At 46.4% G+C, this 19,758-nt stretch overlaps 1 protein-coding gene across 1 annotated transcript in view; it reads left to right on the forward strand.

The window, feature by feature from the left end:
- The window catches only part of CSMD2 (CUB and Sushi multiple domains 2), a 653,863-nt gene that overhangs the window by 503,182 nt on the left and 130,923 nt on the right, over nucleotides 1-19,758 (forward strand). The window contains 9 exon segments of the mRNA XM_055082266.1: nucleotides 6,200-6,295; nucleotides 7,503-7,706; nucleotides 8,092-8,216; nucleotides 9,088-9,184; nucleotides 10,298-10,402; nucleotides 13,346-13,464; nucleotides 13,969-14,038; nucleotides 15,957-16,073; nucleotides 18,985-19,194. Coding sequence (XP_054938241.1) covers nucleotides 6,200-6,295; nucleotides 7,503-7,706; nucleotides 8,092-8,216; nucleotides 9,088-9,184; nucleotides 10,298-10,402; nucleotides 13,346-13,464; nucleotides 13,969-14,038; nucleotides 15,957-16,073; nucleotides 18,985-19,194 — 1,143 coding nt within the window.

Here is a 19,758-nt window from a genome sequence, read left to right on the forward strand (position 1 = left end):
CATGGAAGCAACCTAAATGTCCATCGACAAATGAATGGATAAAGAAGATGTGGCACATATATACAATGGACTATTACTCAGCCATAAAAAGGAACGAAATTGAGTTACTTGTAATGAGGTGGATGGACCTAGAGTCTGTCATACACAGTGAAGTAAGTCAGAAAGAGAAAAACAAGTACCTTATGCTAACGCACATATATGGAATCTAAAAAAACCGTACTGATGAACCTAGTGGCAGGGCAGGAATAAAGACGCATACACAGAGGACAGACTTGAGGACACAGTGGGGGAAGGGGAAGCTGGGACAAAGTGAGAGAGTAGCACTGACATGTATACACTACCAAATATAAAATGGATGTCTAGTGGGAAGGTGCTGTATAGCACAGGGCGATGAGCTCGGTGCTTTGTGAACACCTAGAGGGGTGGGATAGGGAGGGTGGGAGGGAGGTTCAAGAGGGAGGGGATAAGGGGGTATATGTATACATATAGCTGATTCACTTTGTTGTACAGCAGAAACTAACACAATATTGTAAAACAATTATACTCCAATAAAGATATTTTTTTTAAAAAAAGAGGGCATGTTTTATTCTCACAAAAACTAGGTAATTAAGAAAACAAAAACATCATCAGTTTGAAAAGTGAAAATGGTATCTCAGTTTTTAATTTGCCTTTTTTATTACTACTTAGGTTAACCTTGTATAATGTAATTATTGGCCCATGAATTTTTTATTTGTGAATTTACTTGTAAATTAGTGTTGATTTTCTATTAGCATTTATTTTTGTATGTATTTAGTAGAGCTCCATATTATTAGAAGCTATATGTATTATATGCCATAAAAACCTCTTATCTATAGTATATGCTATGAAAAACCTTCCCCTATAGTTCGTCATTTGCCATTTAATTTTCTTCAGGTTATGTTTTAATGTCAGAAAGTCTAAATTTCCCATGATATTAAATCTATCAATGTTTTCTGTTATAGTTTTTCTCCTCTACTTTTCTGCTGACTAAATAAATATTCCTCTGGGTTTTCCTTTACGTCTTTTTTAGTTTGATTTTTTCTTTTAATACCTTTGGAATTTATTTTGATTTATTATTTGAACTAGGGAACACCTAACCAACATCTTGCAAATTTAGTTAATCTGTTGTTCTAATGGAATTTTCAAAATGCCAGATTCACATATATTAAATTTTTATAAAGTTAAAGGTATGTTTCTAGACTCCTCTGTTTATTCTTGTATCAGTAACAAAAAGCTTTAATTAGTGTAACATTATAATAATGTTTAACACTATAATAATTTTAAACATATGGTACTGTAAGTCCCCATTGTCATTCTTGATTTTGAATTTTTTATTGATTATTCTTGCTTAATTTTGCTTACAAATAACTTTTAGAAATATTATATCAAGTTAAAAAAATTGCATTGGAATTTTCATTGGAATTCCATTAAACTTATAGATTAATTGGGGGAGAACTCACATTTATAATAGTACTCTATTTCCCATTAGAAATATGGTATGTCTCTCTATTATCTTTTGAAAGAAACAAACAAAAAAAACCTTTGGAAAGGTGCTATAATTTTCATTTAGGCAGTATCCATTTTCTGTTAACTTTATTTCTAGATATTTTGTGGAATTTTTGTTGCTGCTACTGTAAATGAGTCTCCCCCCGGCATCACCTGCCGGCCCCACCATTATATTTTCTAAGTTGTCTTTGCTAGTATATTCGAAGACTGATATTTGGGGTATATTCATCTTGTAAAGTCATTGAACCCTCCATAATGATGCTAACACTGCCAACTGATTCTCCTGGGTCCTCTAGGCAAGAAGCGATATCATCTGAAAATAAATTTGTCTCATTATTTTATCTCTTTTCAGTAGTTTTTCTTTTATTTTCTTCCATGGTTATTGGTCTAGTCAGGTATATTACCTTAACATCAAAGTTAATATTTTACATGTTAGTAAAAAAAATCTATTTTGTGATTACTTTAAATGTAACACCATCGCTTACATAATATCCTATGATGATGTTTATTCTCTTTTGTATTAATGGTTATACACAAGAAGAACTAAATAATCTGAAGAAAAATAGGAGGAGAGATGTCATGAAACAAAAGCAGAGGTTAATTAATTAGAAAATAATAACAAGCTCCACAGACTGAATGGTATATTCATAGTTGCCCTTTCTTCTCAGCTGGACCAGAGGTTCTATATTGTTTAGTTTGTTTTGTTTTGTTGGCTTCATTCTGTTTTATATTCAACTTATCAATTCTTCTGTAGACTTTGTTATTGTTTTCTAATTAATTGAACCCCGCTTTTGTTTCATGACGTCTCCCCTTTTTTTCTTCAGATTATTTTATTCTTCTTGTTGTAACTTTTTAAATTGAGAGTTTTGTTAGTTTCTCTGTGTAATAAAGAAGCATGTTTACAGCATATATATATTCACTTCTAAGCATAGTTTTGGCTTCACGCCATAAATTTTGATATGTACTATTTTCACCGTCATTACTTTCTAAATAATCCATGATCATGATTTACTCTTTCTGCCCAAGAGTTATTTAAGGATGTCTCTTCTTTTTCCCCAAGAACCGGGATTTTGTTCCCGTTACATTTAAACATTTGTGTTAATTTCTATTTTTATTGCCAGGTAGTTAGAGAATGCGGCCTGTACCATTTCTACTTTGGGGATTCAATGAGGTCCTCTCAGTAGCCAAGGACATTTTTTTAAATTCCTTAATTATCTGAGAAGAATGTGTGTTCTCTGTTGCGTGGAGAGTCCACGTAGAGAGAAGGGGCAAGCTCAGGCCCTGTGGTCACACTGCCTGTTCTCTAATCTCAGCTCTCCAACTTGCATGCTAGGTGCTTGCAGTCACAATCCTTGGCCGCTCCGAGCTTCAGTTTCCTCATGTGCAAAGTGCAAAAAGTAAAACTTCTACCTCCGAGATTTACTGCTAGGATTCAGTAAGCTTTGTAATAGCCATTAGATAAGGCTAACTCATTATTCAAACCCATTATATCAGTGGTTCTCAATGAAATGGAACACCCCACACATACACACTCATCCAAGAGTGTAAATCAGGATTTTGGAGGGTAAGATGCTTTTTCAAAATCTTTTGATAGATAGATAGATATAAGTATATCCATAGATAAAGAAGTATAAGCAGGTACAGGTAGAGAGATAGGTATGCACTTAAGACCTGTAGATATAAATATGGATATAGGGATAGGGATAGACAGAAATGTAAATGACCAATAGAAGTAGAAAGAAATAGGGATAGAGATAGATGACTGATAGGTGGATGGATGGATAGATAGATAGATGGATAAACAGATAGAAGTATAGGACCTATATACATTAATATCAATATCCTCAGATCATCTCTTATTCCTCACATAGAGAAACACTGATGATGAGCCTTTGGTGCTGATGGGAGTGAACTGTGTCCCTGTCCCTGAGGCTGGGCTGGGGGAGAAAAAGAAAAGCTTGAAGACCACAACTCAACAGTCTTCATTTTGTTTTTCTGTTTATATATCAATGAGAACGTTGTGTGAAAGTATCTGCCAGCACAATTGTGATATTTTATTGTCCTCCTGTGCTTCTAACAATTTTTAATCTCTGTTTGCCTGATGTATCTTTTCTCATTTTCTTTGAGAGTCTTTTTCTTTTAAGAGGAAGTTTACTTATAAGTGAAACATGTGGCCTGCTATCTGTCACCTTGTTTTGTTCATTCTGGGATTTTGTTTGTTTTGTTTTGTTTTGCTTTTGCTTCTTCACTTTTCCATTCATACCTGACCCATCTCTATTTTCCAAGCTTTGCTGATACATTTGGACTTTATCAATGTTATTAGTAATTATTTTATAATTATGGACTTCTTCCCCAAGAACAAGTTTTTCCATTTGCATTTAGTTTTGTTACCTCTAACAATAATTATTTGGGTTTAACTATATTTTCCTAGTTGTCTTTATCCCTGATAGTTTTTGATTTCCCTACTTTTGTTCATTTTTTAAAAGTAGGGCTCCTCACTGCAGTACTTTCTGTCACCTTGCATGTATGAGCATGCCTTTCCTTTGATGTATCATATAAATGACAACCTGATTATAAATCAAATTATGGGCCACAAACATTTCAAAGCTGCAGTGGTTACTTTATTCCAACAGTTAATATTATAAATGAGTTGAAATTCAACCTGATTCTTTGTCCTTGTAGGCAACCAATGCTTTTCTCTTTTAAAAACCTTTCACATTTTTTTCTTTATTTTTAAAATTGAAAAGCCCACTAGGATGTGTTGTGGTGGAAATCTCTTTTCATTAATTAGATCTGGCACTTTGTGAACAATCTCATTCAAAAACCTCAAGTCTTTCTCAAGCTTAGAAAGCTGTCTTCCTTCTTAAATTATTTTTTCTCATTCAATTTCTCTTGTCTTCTCTCTCTAGAATTCTTGATATATACATATTGGATTTTTTTTCTGCCTGTCTTCCATGTCACTTGTCGTTTCTCTCATTAGTTTAATCTCTTTATCCTTTTTCTGTGGATTCTGGAAGAATTTCCCAAATTTAATCTCCACTTTGCTGTTCAATTTCTGCAGAATCCAGCTCCATGTGCTAGAGTTTCTCATCTCTTTGTAGCTTTTATTGATCTCAGATCTGTTCTTTGACACATCTTCCTCCTTTAATTTCAGAGACGCAATGCTAAATTTAATCTTGTGACAACCGCTATTAAAAATCTTCTGAGATTTTTACCTGTTCTTTGTTGTAGTTCGCATAAAGATACTTGCTTTGACTTCTGAGAGGTCTCCTCCCTTAAAACTTTGGAATCTTTTCTTACGTCCAGTGATTTTACTGTGTGTTTATTCCTGGAGAGGGAGAGCTGCGTATGTCCAGCACTGGAAGTTGAAATGGGTCCTGTGAGAGATTACGGGGGTTCCTACTCCACATATATCCGTCCAGATGATGGGAAAATGGAAAAGTTGAGTTTGTTCTGCTTACATTTATTGAGAGGAGGAACTAGAGATGCTGGTGAAAATCAAGAAAAGCTTTTCTTCATGAGTTTCTTTTTGCTTCGGCAGCCAGAATTTAGCTGGGCAGTGACTCCTAGGCTCAGCCACCTGGGATCTATGTAAATCTAAGTGTGTTGTGAAAGAGGCTCTCTGATCCCCAAGACCAGTAGCATCACATGGGCTTTGTGGAAGCACTGGTGGACCCCAGATGTGCCTCCCAATGGCTCCTTGGGTGGTTCCAACTCCAAGCCTCCCTGAAGTGGAGAGGTAGCCTGGCTTTCTGTAACACCTACTTCCCTTCTGACGGTGGGGGCGGCAGACATTCCCAGGGGTCCCTAAGGCTGTGGAGGGGCAGCATGCAGGGTGGCCATGCCACTGCCCATTAGCCCACATTCTCCCTCAGCTTCCACAGGAAGGCGATGGTGAGCAGGACTCCACCTCACGGCTGCAGGTCCGTCTGCACCACATCAAGCAGAAGATATATCTTTATCTTCTGATATAGAAGCTGTTGGGCTTCCTTAGCTTCCTGTGCGGACTTTCCCCACTTTATTGTGTTATTGGTTGGGTGACAATACACCCTGCTTTGCCTGGGATAGTCCCAGCTTTCACTTGGTTGTCCCAGCATAATTATTAATAGCATGCCCTTTGACTCTCGGAAGTGTGCTAGTATGAGCAATAAATTATATGATCACTGTGATTGTCAATCATTTCACAGGGCATCTGGGAAAAGCCAGTTACTCTCCAGTGATTACATCACCCTCCTTTCCAGAACTTGGTGCCTTTTTTGTTTGTTTCTTTTTATCAGATTGATATCAGTTTTCCAAGTAAACCACCAGTCAGTTTGGTAATGGCCATTCTCCCCCATCCATGTGGGTCAACACATCTTTAGAAGCTTTCTCCTTTCCAAGCAGGTCATTTGATCTGAACCTGTCTTTCTTGATCTATAAACTGCAGGTACTTACTGAATGCCAACCTCACACTGACATGGGTCAACGTTAAGACCATGGATGTGAAAGCTTTCTGTAAACTTTAAACTGTAACTTGCAGTAAAAACGTGAGGTTTCATTTTAGGAAGACCTGGGAGGTGGAAGGGGCTGCCGTGTGGGGTGTGGGTAGCCCCTCCATCCTGGCCAGGATTTCACCTGCCAGGCCCGACTGCTGGACTCACAGTCTTCCTCTCCTCCTTGCCCCTTATCTCTGCAGGAGAATCGCTGCCCTTGGCCACCTCCAATCAAGTCCTCATTAAGTTCAGTGCCAAAGGCCAAGTTCCAGCCAGAGGCTTCCACTTTGTCTACCAAGGTATGCAGGACTTGGACGTGGGAGGTGTGAAGGCAGTTTCAGCTCTTCAGAGAAAACAGGGACCTTTGACCCCCTAGTCTGAGCCTCATTCTTAGGGTGTTTGGGGGCAGTTACTGGTTTGTGGTACAGTTCCCTGAAATTCAGTTGAATTGTATACCTTCATGTACCCAACAGACAATTCTTGGACCAAACTCCATGCCGGATAAGGGAAGAAATCATAGAAGGGAAGCTAATTTGCACACACACCCCCACTGCCCATTGTCTGGCACAGTCCTGATGGCATTGGGAAGACCAGCCCAGGCCTTTTACCCAGACCCTCTCCCGTGGAGCTTGGTTTTGTCTGCAAGACCCAGTAAAGGTGCAGGGAAAACACGGGCTTTGGAGTGAGTTGGACATGGATTTGGATCCCAGCTCTGTCACTTTCCAGCTGGGCACCAGCTACTCCTCCTCTTGGAGCCACAGTTTGTTCACCTGTAAAAGGAGGGTGATCACATTACCTCACCGATGGCATTAAAAGAGTTCACAGGGTAGCTGGCATGGAGCAGGTAATCAGTGTCTGTTCCCTCCCTTACGAGGCCGGAAAGGCCAAGTCTTGGAGCACCCTGGCCTCCACCTGGAGGCCCCAGCCTCTCTCTGTCCAGGAGAACGTCCACTCTTCTAGGGCTCAGCTTCCAAGAATGGTCCTGTTCATTCCACTGCCCAGGATGAGCTGCATTGCCCTGTGCAGGGGTAAAATCCTGCCCCTGGGACACCCTCCCTGGGGCCTGGGTTCAAAGGTCCTATTAGCCCCTGTAGGTAGGAGGAAGGGAGATTCAGGTCATGAGAGCAGGGCCCTGGGCAGGGTCTTCAGGCACATGGGGTGAAGAGGGCAAAGGCAGGGTCAAGGGAGAAGGAAGGGCCATTCTCCCTGTTAGGGGACATGGGACCCTACTGGGCAAGGGGCTTCATTGGGAAGGCAGGGCCTAAAGTCTGGGCCCGGGGGCTCACAGTGCCTCCCATGGTTTCCAGAAGCTGTGCTACAACATTGTGTGTCCAGCTATGTTTCAGTAAGATGGGCCTCATCCTAGAAAGCCCCCTACCCTTGCTCTGAGGGAAAGCACCCAGAGCCTCTCAGGGTCCCACCCAGTTCCAGCCCCCCAGTGTGCCCGTCCCCGGACCAGTTTCTAGAGGGGTGCGGCCTGCCCCTCAGCACCCTTGTCCCCTGCAGCGGTGCCCCGGACCAGCGCCACGCAGTGCAGCTCGGTGCCGGAACCCCGCTATGGCAGGAGGCTGGGCAGTGACTTCTCGGTGGGCGCCGCCGTCCGCTTCGAATGCAACTCCGGCTACGCCCTGCAGGGCTCCCCAGAAATCCAGTGCCTCCCTGTTCCCGGGGCCTTGGCCCAGTGGAATGTCTCAGCACCAACGTGTGTGGGTGAGTCCTGGACAACCAGGACTTGGGGGCGAGGGTGGCCGGCCAACACCCAGCAAGACGCACAGCAGCCTTGCCGGCCGGAGTGCCTTCAGAGGGGGACCCCTGCCAGCCAAGCCCTCGTCCTGTGGGTGGGCGTGAAGACAGCGAGGAGGAGCAGCGGGGGCTGCTGGGAGAGGGACATGGGGGCGCAGGAGCGGGAACCAGGTCCCTCAGGAGGGTCGTATGGGGAGGAGCCACGGGAGGGGGCGGGGCTGGGGCCCGGGGAAGGGGGGTGGGGGTGGAGCCAGCCGGGGGTGGAGTCACAGCGAGGCCGGGGGCCCTGGGAGGGGTCTGCCGGGGAGGCTCCCCTGGGGACCCACAGAGACCAGAGCGGCCTCCTTCCCAGTGCCCTGTGGCGGCAACCTCACGGAGCGCAGGGGCACCATCCTGTCCCCCGGCTTCCCCGAGCCGTACCTCAACAGCCTCAACTGCGTGTGGAAGATCATGGTCCCCGAAGGCGCTGGCATCCAGGTAAGGGCCAAGGGGGTGCCGGGGGCAGACACAGCAGCCTGTCCCTGCCCCTCAGGCCAGGTGTGCGGGGTAGGCCCACAAACAGAAAAACACAACAGCTCCCGGCTCAGGAAGGACAAGGGCTGGGCGCTGGCTCGGCCATCAGGGAAGCCAGAAAGAAGAAGGAGGTGGGCCCGGAGCTGGAGTGTGAAGGCTGGGGAGGAATCGTAGGAGATGTTTCTCAAACGGCTTGAAGGGTTCTGTTCTTCAGAGTGTGGGGGGATGGAAGAGGAGGCATTGCAGGCGAGGGGAAGGAGCAAACCGGCAAAGCACAGATGAAGCAGGGACCGTCCCCGGCGCGCACCTGGGGGGGTCGCACCTGCAGCCCGAGGCCGCAGTGGAATCGGGACCATACTGGTGGCCGGGGCTGACAGCCAGCTGGAGGAGGCCCAGGACAGCTGCAGCGGCCAGAAGGAGGGCCCGGGGCGGGCAAGGCCAACAGAGAGCAGCAGGGACTCAAGGTGGACAGGTCCCGCCAGGTGCGGGTTACTGGCTCACAGCTTCAGGATGTCTGGTGCAGTCGAGACAGGAAAGTGAGGAAACCCAAGGAGTGTTAGAGAAGTGAGGAGGAGGCCAGCTGGACCGAGGCAGCCTGGACTTTCCTTTCCCCGTTCTCTACCTGAGAGAGTACTCCACTGCCGTGCACACCTCTCACATCTCTCTCCGCCACTGGACAGTGAGCTGCTGGGGGACAGGGACTGCTTCTTACATTTATCAGAGTTCCTAGCACAGTGTCGGGTCCAGACTAGGTGCTCCTCCCTTCGCGTAGATGGGAAGGGAGGAAAAGAGGGAGGGCTGCCTAACCAATGATTCAGTCCCCCTGCCTTTCCAGATTCAAGTCGTCAGTTTTGTCACAGAGGAGAACTGGGACTCCCTGGAAGTGTTTGATGGCGCAGACAGCACTGGAGCCGTGCTGGGGAGCTTCTCGGGTGAGGCGGGGCTCCTGGGGACCGGGGCTCTGAGGGCAGTAGTGGACTTTTATTATTATTATTGAAATGTAATTCACATGCCATAAAATTTACCATTTTAAAGTGTACAGTTTAGTGGGTTTTAGTATATTCACAAGCTTCTACAACCATCACCGCCCTCCAATCCCAGATCATTTTCATCACCCCAAAAAGAAACCAGGTACCCATCTGTACACATTCCACACTGTCCCACACCCCCGCACCCCCTGGCAACCACTAAGCTACTTTCCGTCACTATGGATTTGCTCGTTCCAGACATTTCATATGAATGGAGTCCTACAATATATGGCCTTCTGGGTCTGGCTTCTTTCACTCAGTGTAACGTTTTCAAGGGTCACCATGTACAGCACACATCAGCACTTCACCGTGTGGACAGACCACATTTCAGTCATCCATTCATGAGTTGATGGACATTTGGTTGTTTCCAACTTGTTGGCTAATTATGAATAATGTCGCTATGGACATTCACGTACAAGATTCCATGGGAACATGTTTTCAGGTCTCTTGGGTATACGCCTAGGAGTGGAATTCCTGGGTCATATGTGATTCTATATTTAACTTTTTTGAGGGACTGTCGGTAGAGTGGCCACACCACTTTCCATTCCAGCAGTGGACTTCTAAGTGTGGTGTGTGATTTTGCCCAAAGGTCAGGGCAATTATCTGGGTCTTGTAGACCCCAGAACTTCATGCTGCCAAGACCTAAGAGGAGTCATGTGCCCCAGATAAACTGTCTACACTGCCTTAATGGCCTAGAGAATTATCCACGTCAGAGTCACTTTGAAGACGCCTGGAAGGGGACCAAACTCATAGGCCACCTGAGGGAAGTCACCCTGCTGCTGGCATGTGGCTCTGCCACTGCTATTTTGCAGGAAGTGGTTTGGAGTCTCTCCTCCCTCAGCCGTTGGAGACCCAGCACACTAAGGCGAGCTAATTTGTCATTCAGTGAGTTTGATAACTGGGGACATCTGGGGGCCTTGGGAGCAGAACGTCAGCAGGTAGCAACAGACAACGAAATGGGCAGGCACCCAGGGGTGAGGAGAGGCTAAGTCTGATTGGTCCCCATTTCCTCGCCAGGTACAACCGTGCCTGCCCTGCTGAACAGCACCTCCAACCAGCTCTACCTGCATTTCTACTCAGACATCAGCGTGTCTGCAGCCGGCTTCCACTTGGAGTACAAAAGTGAGAATCCAGAGTGTCAGCTGCTCGCAGGGTTCAGGGTGGGAACTGACAGGGCCCAAGTTCCCACAAGGAGCGGGGGTTATCCTGGGGCTATATATTCTCCACCCCACGGAAGCCTTACGCCAAACTAGATGAGGATGCTCAAGCTCAGAGAAGGTCTGAAACCTCCTCAGGACACACAGCCAGGAAGTGGTGGAGCCAGGGTTCTCACCCAAGGGTCCATTCCTCAAAAACCTGTGTGCTTCCTCTGTGTCCACACAGGAGTGGGAGGGGGACCTGGTCACCAGCTTGGGCCCAGTAAATTATTTGGGGTGTGAGACGATGGAGGTTCTCTCCTCCTCCAATCCTAAAAACTGGCTTCTCCAACCCCTGGTCAATGATGCAACTGTCCTTGAAGTTCTTCTCCTCACTGCAAACTTCACTCCTCTCCCACCCTCAAAACCTTACATCCTGGCTTCCAGCATCCCTAAGTGGCCACAACTAAAAACTCTTAAAGAAAAAGGGTTGCAGGGGGAGGGAGAGGTACAAACTACTGGGCATAAGATAGGCTCAAGAATGTATTGTACAACACGGGGAATATAGGCAATATTTTATAATAACTGTAAGTGGAAAGTAACCTTTAAAAATTAAATTAAATTTTTTTTTAATTTTTGAAAAAAGAAAAGGAAAAGGGCTGCAGATGTGCCTTGTGGGGCGACAAAGACAGAGGTTGCTGGGGTAGCTGCTTTCATCCTGAGACGGCCTGCCCATCCCCATCCCCACTGGGTACAGGAAAAAATATGTTGGCAGCAGTGTTTGCCACGCATTCATTCAGCAATTACTTATAGGGTATTTACAATGTGCCAGGTGCGATGCTGGGATTGGGTAAGATCAAGATGGGTGAGTCCCTTCTGAGTCCATGGGAGAGAGGCAGACACGTGGACAGAGCAGGACATGACAGCATTCCAGGTGCTCACAAGGGTGTCGCCAGGAGGTACAGCAGTGGCTCAAAGGATAGAACAGTCACTTCTCCCGGAGGCAGGTGGAGAAGTGAATGTCATGAAGAAACCCTGGACACCTGCAGTGTGGCACGCCCTGTGCTAAGTGCCCACGGAACAAAGATGAATAAGGCACAAAGTCTAGGGGGAGAGTTGGACATGGAAACAGTAACTGTAGTTCAACCTGATATGCTAAGGGTGTACAGAAGAGGGGAGCTAACCCTGGCCACGTGAGACTTTACAGAAGGGGTACCTGAGTTACATTTGGAACGAGAAGTAAGAAATGGGGGCAGGTGTGGTCGGCTGGACAGTCTTGGACAGGACGAACAGATGGAAGCCCCACTTGCTGCTAGAGGCCTGATAGGGTCAGCGTTGCCCAGCTGGTCTCAAAATGAACGAGCTTTGTCCAGCTAGTTGGGGGAGAGGATTAGCTGGATCCCAGGATGTTCATCGCCTGGAAGAACTGAAATGTGCAGCAGGTCAGAAAGCCCTGGGGCAGCTGGAAGCCAAGACCCTGCAGGGCGGAGGATAGGACAGGGACCTCCAAGACCTTCCTCCCACAGACCTCTCAGGCCTCACTCACCCAGCAGGGTGAAGTATCTTGGGCGCTTGAATAATTCATACTTTTCCTTTCACCCTCTCGTCTCTGTTTTCTCCGGTTTTGTTTCCTTATCCAATATTTAAATTTGAGTTCTTAAATGTTCCCTAGAATCTTCTCTTTTCTTACATGTTCCAAAGATAGAACTTTCCTAAATCTCTTTGCCATTCTACTGCCTCATTCCCAGGAAAAATTCACCTTTCTGAATTTATTTTGCTGTTGCTGTTGTTCAAAAGAATGGGTAGTTTTCTCAGTAGCTGCTGTTTATCATGCACTGTCCTCTCACAGTGGAAAGAACTAGAGGAAAACAGAGGTCTCCATTAGTATATGGAGACTGAAATTCCTAGGAGCCAGTACCCTGTAGTTGTGTTTGTTTTGTAGATAATCTACAAAGAGGGTACAGAAGGGGAGAATTAACTGCTATTGTAGAGGCAAATGGTTTTGAAGGGTACTGAAAAGTCTTATCTACTGCTGTGACTCATATTTAATATTTATTTAATTGAAATGGAAATGAAACAATATGCTTTCAAAAGTAATAAATGGCATATAATTTTTTTAAGTCTTGCTTTGTTGTCAGCATGGCTTAAATAAAATCAAGGTATGAAATGTAAAGAAATTAGAATGGACTTTTCTCTGTGTCCTTCTGTCTTCCTCTCTCTGTCCTCACCTCTCTCCCCATTCCGTTCTTCTCCCACCACACTCTTTTGCTCTTGCTTTCTCTTTCTCTCTGCCCCTCCTGCTCCTTCTGTCTACCACTGCCATTCCAGTAAGCAGATGTCAGGTTACTAAGTTGTGATCACCCCACTAAATACTGAGTTGCCTTCTACTTGGACTGCAGGGAAGAGTGGGGCAAAAAGAGACAAGATGACAGTTGAGATGAAGTACTTTCAATTCAGTTTGATGATTGTTTTAATATTGTCCTTGGAGTCTTTTGGCCCAGATGCTGGGATTTGTGGATTTAGGCCCAAACAGCTTTCATTTCCAAGCACCACATTCACTTCTTAAAAGCACATGTAGGACAAAAGTTGCTTGGGAAGAGCATGATGGAACTTCTTGGGGTGATAGCCATGTTGTATAGTTTTGAGCCCGAGGGCCTCTGGACAGCCAGAGTCCCCAGATGATACCCACCTGCCCCAGGAGGCTTGGGTCTGTTGAGCCTCTGTGCCGTATAAACATTCTGATTTTCTCATGTGCTGGGAGGTGAAAGGCTTAGGAAACCCTGGCCTAGAGGCTGGGAGGAGAGAAAGCAGAGAAGACACAGCTTGGAGGCAGCTTCTCCTCCCTGCTGCCAGCCATGCCCTCGGCCTGCTCTTACATCCACCTGATGGGCTTGTCCATTCTCCTGTTGTCTGTCTCTGTCTGGTCTAGCGGTGGGCCTGAGCAGTTGTCCAGAACCTGCTGTGCCCAGTAACGGGGTGAAGACTGGCGAGCGCTACTTGGTGAACGATGTGGTCTCTTTCCAGTGTGAACCGGGATATGCCCTCCAGGTACCTCCCGTTGACCCCCAGGGCCGGAAAGGTGTCCCCTGAGCTGGGGTCAGCCGGCCTTCCCCCAGCAGAGCTGCAGTCACCAAAGAACAGAGAGAAGCCCCCCAGATCCCTCAGGCACTGTTATCCCCTCCTGGAGCTGTTCATGAAAAAGACCAAGTGCTGACTTTAGCCATTTGGCACAAGCCAGCCTTGAATGTGTTCCTGCAAAGTTTTGGTTTGATTAGACTTTAGGAAAATTTAATTTTCCTTTGAAGGCAGTGAGGGACTCTAGTAATTAAAAGAGTCTCACAAGGAACATTTAGTAATGATAATTCTTTAGCAATAGCCTCTAATAAGCATCCTTCCCCAGATCTCTCTCCCTCTACCTCACTCCCCATTCCACAGTGGATTCATGTGTCTTGTTCCTTGACCCGAGGCCCCAGAACAAGCCCCCTGCTCCAGGTTATACACGCAATTGTGCCCGTGGGGGCAGTTAGCCCACCCTGTTCTTGATTCCTCCAGGGCCACGCCCACATCTCCTGCATGCCCGGGACCGTGCGGCGCTGGAACTACCCTCCTCCGCTCTGTATTGGTAAGAGAGTCCCCACTTTTCCAGTTCATTCAAATCCATTTCTACCAGGGCTTTGAGTTCAGTGACATATCACTGGGATCAGGTTCGACTCCAAAGGAAGTTTGGTATTCCGGGTCTGCTCACAGGCAGTATTTTAGACTGATGTTTTTGTAAGCTTTAACTCTCAAGATATTCTTGACTTTTGGATACCTTCACCCACCAAATGAAACATGGCAGGAGGCTTGCCCATTCGAAAACCTGCTGATGACCATTCTGATTCCAGATAATCGACCAAACCCCAAATGGAACCTCTGGGCACTTTGGGCTTTCCCCTGTGACTTCTCGTGGGACAGACAGATGGAATCCACTGATAGAGGAAGGCTGAGGGTTCCCTGTGAAACGAGGACTTGGTTTGGTTTCTGTACCGAGTAGTGATGAAGAGATCATTGGATACAAGAAAAGACAGGATCTCCACCCTCAGAAGCTTCTAGTCAGCTTGGGGCAGGGGGAACATCCCTTTATTGAAGGTCTGCCACATGCCGGGCACGGAGCTACGTGTCTCCTCACCGCAGCTCTTCAGGGCAGCTGTCATCATCCTCATTTTTGCAAATAGGAAAACTAAGGCTTTTAGAATTCAGAAGAAAGTGGCAAAGTTGGGAATGGAAACCTAGGTTTCCCTGATGCCCCGCCAACTGTCAAGTGCAAATCTAGGCTAACCTTCAGGTAGGAAGCAAGGTGAGCCAAGGGCATGGCACTGGAGCATATGACATTTCCCTTCAGTGATCTCACCAGGATACAGACCTGGTCGTCTGCAGAGCAGTCAGAAGTGGGACTGGTCAGCCCAGGGCCCTTTCCCCATCCTGTATCACAAAGGCCTTGGCCGGAGAACTGCTCGTAGAACAGCAGCTGCCATGACTGAGGGTGTACTGTGTGTGCCAGCCGCTGTTCCAAGTCAAGCAAAGTCCTTTCTGTTGTAACCTCATAACCACCCTGTGACACAAGTGCTGGGTGGGGGAAACTGAGGTTTGGGGGTTTGGGGTGGAGGGAGTTAAAGCTGGCCCAAAGTCACTCAGGAAGTGGGAGCGTTGGGATTGTGACCCCAGGGGTCAATGCCCAAGTCCCCGCTTTGCACCCGGGCACCGATCCCTTCGGGTCTGTGTGCTCGAGTAGTCCTCTCCCCGGAAGACGTTTGCGTAGACACGGCATATGGCCTCCCCTCCGCTCCTTTCTGTGGCCTCCCATGACAAGCTAACCCCTTTCTGCTCACACAGCCTTTTCCTAATAAGATGTAAAAGGAAAGAATCGACGTCAACTGACCAGGCTGCAGTCGTGCCCCAGCCCTGCGTCTTCAGGTGACTGTGACTGAAGTCACCTCGATTGGAGATTCAGATGCCCCAACCCCTCCTGGGCTGAAATAATCACAGTCACTTTGGCTCAGGGCGTGTGTCAACGCTCTGAGGGTGGGCTCGTGGTGGGGCTCTTCTGTTGACCACCCAGTCCCATGGAATATGTATTTGTAAAGAGCCTGGCCGCGTGCCAGTGCATCCCCGTCCCCTTCTTTCCTATTTTTCAGTCCTGGAAGAGTTGACTGGACAGTGAGGAGAGGGAGATTTGGGGGATAGTGTAGGAGATGGTCACACTTCTCTTGGGGCAGACCACTTTTGCTGCATGACCTCACTAAGGAAACTGGCTTTGAAGGGCATGCTCAAGGTCAAGCATCCGTAACTTGGGTTTGTGGACGGCTGGGCAGACCTAGGATATGCTTCCCTTCCTGGATTTACATACTCAGTTTGGCCCTTGTCTGCAGTTTTTTAGGGAGATGAATTATAGGTTCCTTTGGGTTCTCAAAGGGAAATTGACTTGGGAAAGTCCAAATGCTGCATGGCCCCGTACTCACCTCACTGCAGTCCTAACGCTCTGTCTGGTCTCACGGTCACAGCGCAGTGTGGAGGAGCAGTGGAAGGCATGGACGGGGTGATCCTGAGCCCCGGCTTCCCGGGCAGCTACCCCAGCAACACAGACTGCTCCTGGCAAATAGCACTGCCCGTGGGCTTTGGTAAGTCTTCACACCCAGGCCTCTGGGCTTAAAGCAGCTGTCTGCGGCTGTCACTCAGTTGGCGGCTGTCACGAGTTGTCACTCAACCTCGGCTGAGTCCATTTAGCTCTCTGCCTCTCTCCTTCCTCTGCTGTCGACCTCTTGTGCAAGCGTGAGGATCAGTTAGGAATGGTAGAGATGAACGAGCTTTGGGGACATAAAATAGGGAAAAAACTTCAGGGATTGCCATTATTATTTTTATCATTTGAGCAGTGAGCTAAAATGTGGAATGAGAAATTACTCACGGCTGGTTAAAAAAGAAAAAAACAATCTATTTTACTGAGACTGGACTTCAGCCTGTTCTTTTAATTCCAGTGTCTAATTTCTCATCCTAATTAAATTGAGCCAAGGTCAACGTGAAATTGAGTTTGCGTTCTTTATACTCACCTTCTAGCTGGCCTTAGAGGTTGGGAGATGTCTGTGTGTGTGTGTATGTGTGTGTGTGTGTGTGTGTGTGTGTGTAGACACAGAGGTTGGCGTGGTGTAGAGGACACTGATCTGGGTACAAAATTAAATTTGGAGATTCATGTGTTGTGCACTGAGAATGTAATCTAACCCCCAGTATTTCTGTTGAAGAGATAAAGGATTTATGTTGAATGGAATTTATAGGCTGTACACATAGGTACAGAAATGCATTGCCCAAGTCATTTCTCTGCTCCTACGAATAAAATGTCCCGAGGAGATCACTGCTGCATAGGCCTGTGAACCCCCAGTCTGTGACCTCAGGAGTGAAGACCACCTCTTTTGTCCTTTATTTTTCATCCTAGAGTGGGTCTTCTGATGGAGAAGAGGCTTTTAAGAGAAAGTGATCTAACTAAAGATCTAAATCTTACCTGAGGGGAGGAGAGAGGTTGTGACCCTCAGAAAATGGAGTCATATTAAGTACCATCTTCGGAAGGAAACTGGGGATGGATGATCAGGGTGCAAAATGATGATGACTTTGGCAGCCTTGGGAACCTCCAGATTTTGAGACACTGAGGAAAAAGGAGCTGGGAGACCCTATAGCTCTGCATCCAGGCATGAGTCAGAAGAAGCTCAGATGATAAAGGGCTGGAGGGAGGGCTACATCCAGAGGAAAACATAAGTTTAAGTGGGAGGTGCATCACTTTCTTTGTATGTCTTGATGTTCAGCCACCAGAGACCTCTATCTTTAAGTCCTCCAGGAAGTCATCCTCTTGCAGGGACCAGTCACAGAAGACCAGATCCCTTGCTTTCAAGTTAGTGTTGGACTCCAAACAGGTCCTAATGGCACCTGCTTTGTGTTTAAAAGCCGCTGCATTTACAAACTTCTGCCACTAGAGGGAGGCAGTCAGGCAGCTCAATTCAGACATTCTGCAATCCTTGAAGAGCCCCTTTCCTGGACGTGCAGCCCCAGTGTTGGAATGACGCATGGGCGGTGGGCTGGAAAGCATAGGTTCCGCAGATAAGTACAAAGGTGCTCAATGTAAAATTATCTGTAATTTGGAGACAGTATACATGTTAAATAATAGGAGAGTGAATAGTGTGGCTGGATAATTCATAAAGTGGAGTTAATTAATATGTAGTTAAAATCAATGAACTGTATCTTTACATGTCAACAAGGACAGACCTTGAAAAACACATGCTAAATTTAAAAGTTTACAAAACTGTATATACAGTCTAATAAGATTCATGCAAATGTTTAAAACAAACCAGATATGTATTTAAGAATCTAAAAACATGAACTGGAAGGCTATCTTCCAAATTCACGGGAGTGACTGCCTCTGTGGAGAGAAGGACAATGGGAGAGGGCAGGAGACATGAAGTGTCTTCAACAGTATATGCCGAGTCTTTATTTTATTTAAATAATCAGATGCAAAAAATTCACGCCTATGTCCTCATTCTAAGCAAATTATGAAGTACAGATGAGCAAATTATTAAAATTCCAATTTATCTGTAATCCCACCATGCAGAAATAATCACTCACAGCTTAGTCCTCACCATCAAAATGTGACCTTCATGAAGACAAGGGCCTTGTAGATCTTGTTCCTCCCCGTGCAGTGCCCACCTAGCACAGCCCTGATGCATGGCAAGAGCTCAATAAATGTTGTTAGGGAATCAATGCATAGTCCTCCAGTTTTTTAATACAAAAATTAGAATTGTATGCTACATACTACTTTGCAGTCAGATTTTCATAATTAGCATTGCAGACTTCTTTCTATACTTAGAAATATATTTCTTCAATAATAGTAATCTAATTTTGAGAGATCTTATCAATGAATAAATATCAGTAGTCCCACCTTTATTCATCAAAGAATATATTAATATGTAAGTTAAGATGTTAATGAGATCCATTTAACCTGTTGGGTTGCTAGGCGATCTTGATTAATCCAATAAGATCCCAAAGTATAAACTTCACTTGGCATCTGAATAGAACCAATAGGACGATGTATTCTTCTAATTTCTGAATCATCATAAGTGTTCCGGAAAATACCAGTATTGAAGCTCATGTCTTTTGATTGGGTGTCGTTATGTTTAAGTGGTGGTATTTTTAAGTAAAAAGTTTATTTTAACAAAGCTGTCTTTATACTGATACTACACATATGAATCTTAATCAGGTGTTAACCCTGAACTTGGTTTTCCATAAAATAAAACAGACGCAAGACGGCACTCTGAAATGACTGACGCCTTTCATTTCGAATGAATAATATAAATACTTTAAAGTTCAGTCCTGCCTGAAGACGAGAGACTGGGCTGGACTGGTGACTCCCCACATGTGATCTGGGAGCCCTAACTGGGTGGGCAGTCTGTAGAGCGGACCCGTGGGCTCTGGCAGGTGATGCTTTCATGAGGCGGCACGTGGGACGCGGGACTGTATTGCTTTGGGCACTGTCTGCCTCTATCTTGCTCCCAGGAGCTCACATCCAGTTCCTGAACTTCTCCACCGAGCCCAACCATGACTACATAGAAATCCGGAACGGCCCCTATGAGACCAGCCGCATGATGGGTAGATTCAGTGGAAGTGAGCTTCCCAGCGCCCTGCTCTCCACATCCCACGAGACCACCGTGTATTTCCACAGCGACCACTCACAGAACCGGCCGGGATTCAAGCTGGAGTATCAGGGTGAGGACAGGGAGGGCCCGTCCATCCCCACCTCTTACAACCACCCCCACGTCTTCCCAGCCTTCTGCGTAGGGGAGGAGGGAACCCAGGAAGGGCGGGGAGGTGGGGGGCAGGCCCGACCACCGTGACATGTCTCTCTGGCCCACAGAGGCTGTTGAACCCCTTCAACAAGCCCTTCCCAGGGCGGCAGCCCCAAAGCACCTTCTCAGGCTCCATCCCCATCCCGGCCCAACAGCCAGCAGCTTCCCCTGAGCAAGTGACCCATCAGTCCCCCTCAGGCATCCCCGAGTGTCCAACCAGCCACTGCCCCTTGGCCTTGAGAGGCTCGCTTCCTCCTCTGGGTCCTCCCCTGTGTGTCACTTATGCTCGGCAAAGCTCCTCCTCTGACATGATGGAGGATTCCAGTAACAATTCTTGTAACAAGCCCAGAAGGGCCCACTGAGCCTTAGCGATGAGACAGGTACTTACTCCCGCTGAGGGTTTCCCTGTGTGAGGCCGGACCACGCTCACCGCAGCTCCCCCACCCTGAGCTGGAGTCCTGTGACCGGCCCTCTCCTCCTGGAA

Source organism: Physeter macrocephalus, chromosome 3 (assembly GCF_002837175.3).
Source record: "Physeter macrocephalus isolate SW-GA chromosome 3, ASM283717v5, whole genome shotgun sequence".
Taxonomy (NCBI): Eukaryota; Metazoa; Chordata; class Mammalia; order Artiodactyla; family Physeteridae; genus Physeter; species Physeter macrocephalus.